We start from the raw sequence: 2,610 nt of genomic DNA on the forward strand, positions 1-2,610 counted from the left end.
CAGTACCTTTGTGGAGTGACCCGGGAATGAGTGGTCAGCTTCAGGACATCCACGGGCTACTTGAACACCACAGAGAAAATTGGGGGGTCATTACGGCCCTGAGAAGAGCCCTCGAGGCTTCTGGGGAATGGAATGGATTGAGGGTATTGTGTGGCAAATTATTGAAGTCTATCGCAATAGACAATGTCAAACCGGAAGATTCTGTCATCGCAGATCTCTTTCTGAGAGTTATTGATCTGTGTCGCGCACGGACAACAAACGTTCAGTTCTTCACACACACAAACACACACAAAAAATCTGGTTTGTGGGAATATCCGAGCTTTAAAAAAGAACAACTTGAGCCTTGAGGTTTGTTTTGACATTATTTTTAGTGACAGTAAATCAAAGACAGTAGCATACTGTTAAATATAAGCTATGGTGATGGTTTACTTTTAAGAACATCCAAACAAAACTGCAGAACACGTCCTTCATCTGGAGTCCCAACATCATCATAATGACCTCATTACCATTTGATGATTTTAACACAGTTGTCATGGAAACCATCTCACTGTTGCAGTTTTAAAGTGACAATAATCATGGTGCTTGGTGCCAATATTATGGCAGGTCAGATTGGTAAAATCATGGTATTAGAAGTATTACAATAATGTTCCATTCAGAAGTGTGGGCTTGTTAAGATGTTTAAAACATTTTTTGAAAGAAGTCTATTCTGCTCACCAAGCCAGCATTTATTTGATCAAAGCATGAATATTGTGAAATATTATAATTTAAAATAACTGCTTTCTATTGTAATATATTGCAAAAAAAAGAAAAATCCTGATACAAAGCTTAATTTTCAGCATCATTACGCCAGTCTTCAGTGTCACATGATCCTTTAATGCATTTTTTTTCAAATTAAAAGAAAAAATCTTAACAACCCACAAACTTGCAAGCTAGATATGATTTTTTAAGTATCTAGATTAAATCATATAGTGGCAAGATTGCACTGAGAATGCAATCGTGCCTCAAGATTAAACTCATCTAACCTTGAGAAGATAAAAACTTAAAGACCCAAAGGACTTCTAGTCTTTGCTTTGAGTTTGTCACAGGCTTGAATCATGATTTGCTAAAAGCTATTTCTTGCCATAAGCAAGCCTTTTATGTATGCTTTAAAAGGTATATTTTTATTCTATAAAGCATTTTATTGGACAAAAACATTCTTACTTCAGGAAGATTTCAAATGCATAAAAGTTCATTTTCTCAGTGTTTAGGAGTACATTAGCAAATAAATGATGTCAAAGCTGATATACATTAACAAAAGGTCCAATTTTGAGATCATGGGGTTTTTAAGTGTGCGAGAACCTAAGTGTTGAGTCTCCTGTGATTGAAAAAGGGCTCCACCGTTGAGTGGTGAAGATGTTTCAGCCTTCAGATGGAGAAGCTTCATCTGCCTGGATGTTCTAGGAGCACTCAGCGAAGTACTTGGAAGGAAGGACAGAGCGACACTCCTTCACCGGCAGCATTGCCAGCCTGAAGCACATAAATGCACATCTACTATGGAGCTCAGAGCTGGAGATCAATCACAGGAACAATCACTGTGCTCATACTCACATCTTAGCGAGGAACTTCTTCTTGGGACTCAAGCCACTGCTGGAAACAAGATATTTGAGATAAGTGATCATATGTGCATTTGAACCCTTGCGACTGCATGAGTGAACTTACAACTTGTTGCTGCTTCCCGCCAAAATCTTCAAGCAGGCGATGTCATCAGAGGTGTCATCATCAACGAGAGCTTTCAAGATAAAATAAAGACATGATGACATAAAAAATAGCTTGAATATATCATGGAGTATTTGTCCTCCACTCACCGCTGCACTCAAGACCACAAAGGTTCAGCGATGCGCGCGATCCGGGATCACAGGCCTCGCGGTCGCTCAGCTGGAAGATTCCCAGCAGGTCCCAGGCGATGACATCATCACGCCCCTCTTCCTCCGAGCTGTCTCCGGAGCTGTCCTCCTCGGACATCGCCTCTGGACCGCTTCCAGACGAGTCTGAGGGGATCTTTTCTGGGAAGAGACCATGGCGCCATGTCCAGAGATGCTCCTTTGCTCCTAGTATCTTAACGGTTTTGCCCTCAGGGACAGATCTTCCCCGTCTTCCCTTGGGAGGACTTTGTGGTTTAACAGGGATTATGTGTTCCTCTTCCAGTTTCTCATCATCTTCGTCCTTTGCTGGTGGTTCTTCCTCCTTTGGTTTGGGGGGAATTTGGAATGCAGGTCTAATCTCATCTTGGATGCTGGTGACGAGGCTGGTGTTGAAGCCGGAAGTGTTTTCTACATTACAAACAACTAAAAGAAATAAAATGAATAATTTGCAGATGTTTGGTGATGTAAAATATGAATGGGATTTGAGAGCTACAGCAGACAAATTTGGGTGTTTTCCTCACACAAAGATGTTACGACTACTTTAATCATTTTCATCCCGATTTCACAGGAAAACGTGTGAAACTTGAATTGTAAGAAAACATAATTTTATTAATTTTTTTAAAGGAAAACATGAAGGTCCATCCCTAAACCTAACTATCAGTGGGGGTTACGAAAATGTAGCTACAAACGAGATTGTTGAAATTCATAT

At 40.3% G+C, this 2,610-nt stretch overlaps 1 protein-coding gene across 1 annotated transcript in view; it reads right to left on the reverse strand.

Moving 5' to 3' along the window:
* Window positions 1–1,243: 1,243 nt before the first annotated feature.
* The window catches only part of LOC107577290 (uncharacterized), a 7,836-nt gene continuing 6,469 nt past the window's right edge, over window positions 1,244–2,610 (reverse strand). Inside the window, exons 2-5 of the mRNA XM_016263381.1 lie at window positions 1,845–2,390; window positions 1,699–1,768; window positions 1,588–1,626; window positions 1,244–1,506 (exon numbers count right to left, since the gene is read on the reverse strand). Of these exons, the coding sequence (XP_016118867.1) occupies window positions 1,437–1,506; window positions 1,588–1,626; window positions 1,699–1,768; window positions 1,845–2,390 (725 nt within the window). The 3' untranslated portion in view covers window positions 1,244–1,436. The remainder of the gene's footprint in view (window positions 1,507–1,587; window positions 1,627–1,698; window positions 1,769–1,844; window positions 2,391–2,610) is intronic.

This window comes from Sinocyclocheilus grahami, unplaced genomic scaffold, assembly GCF_001515645.1.
Source record: "Sinocyclocheilus grahami isolate Dianchi unplaced genomic scaffold, SAMN03320097.WGS_v1.1 scaffold5623.1, whole genome shotgun sequence".
Taxonomy (NCBI): Eukaryota; Metazoa; Chordata; class Actinopteri; order Cypriniformes; family Cyprinidae; genus Sinocyclocheilus; species Sinocyclocheilus grahami.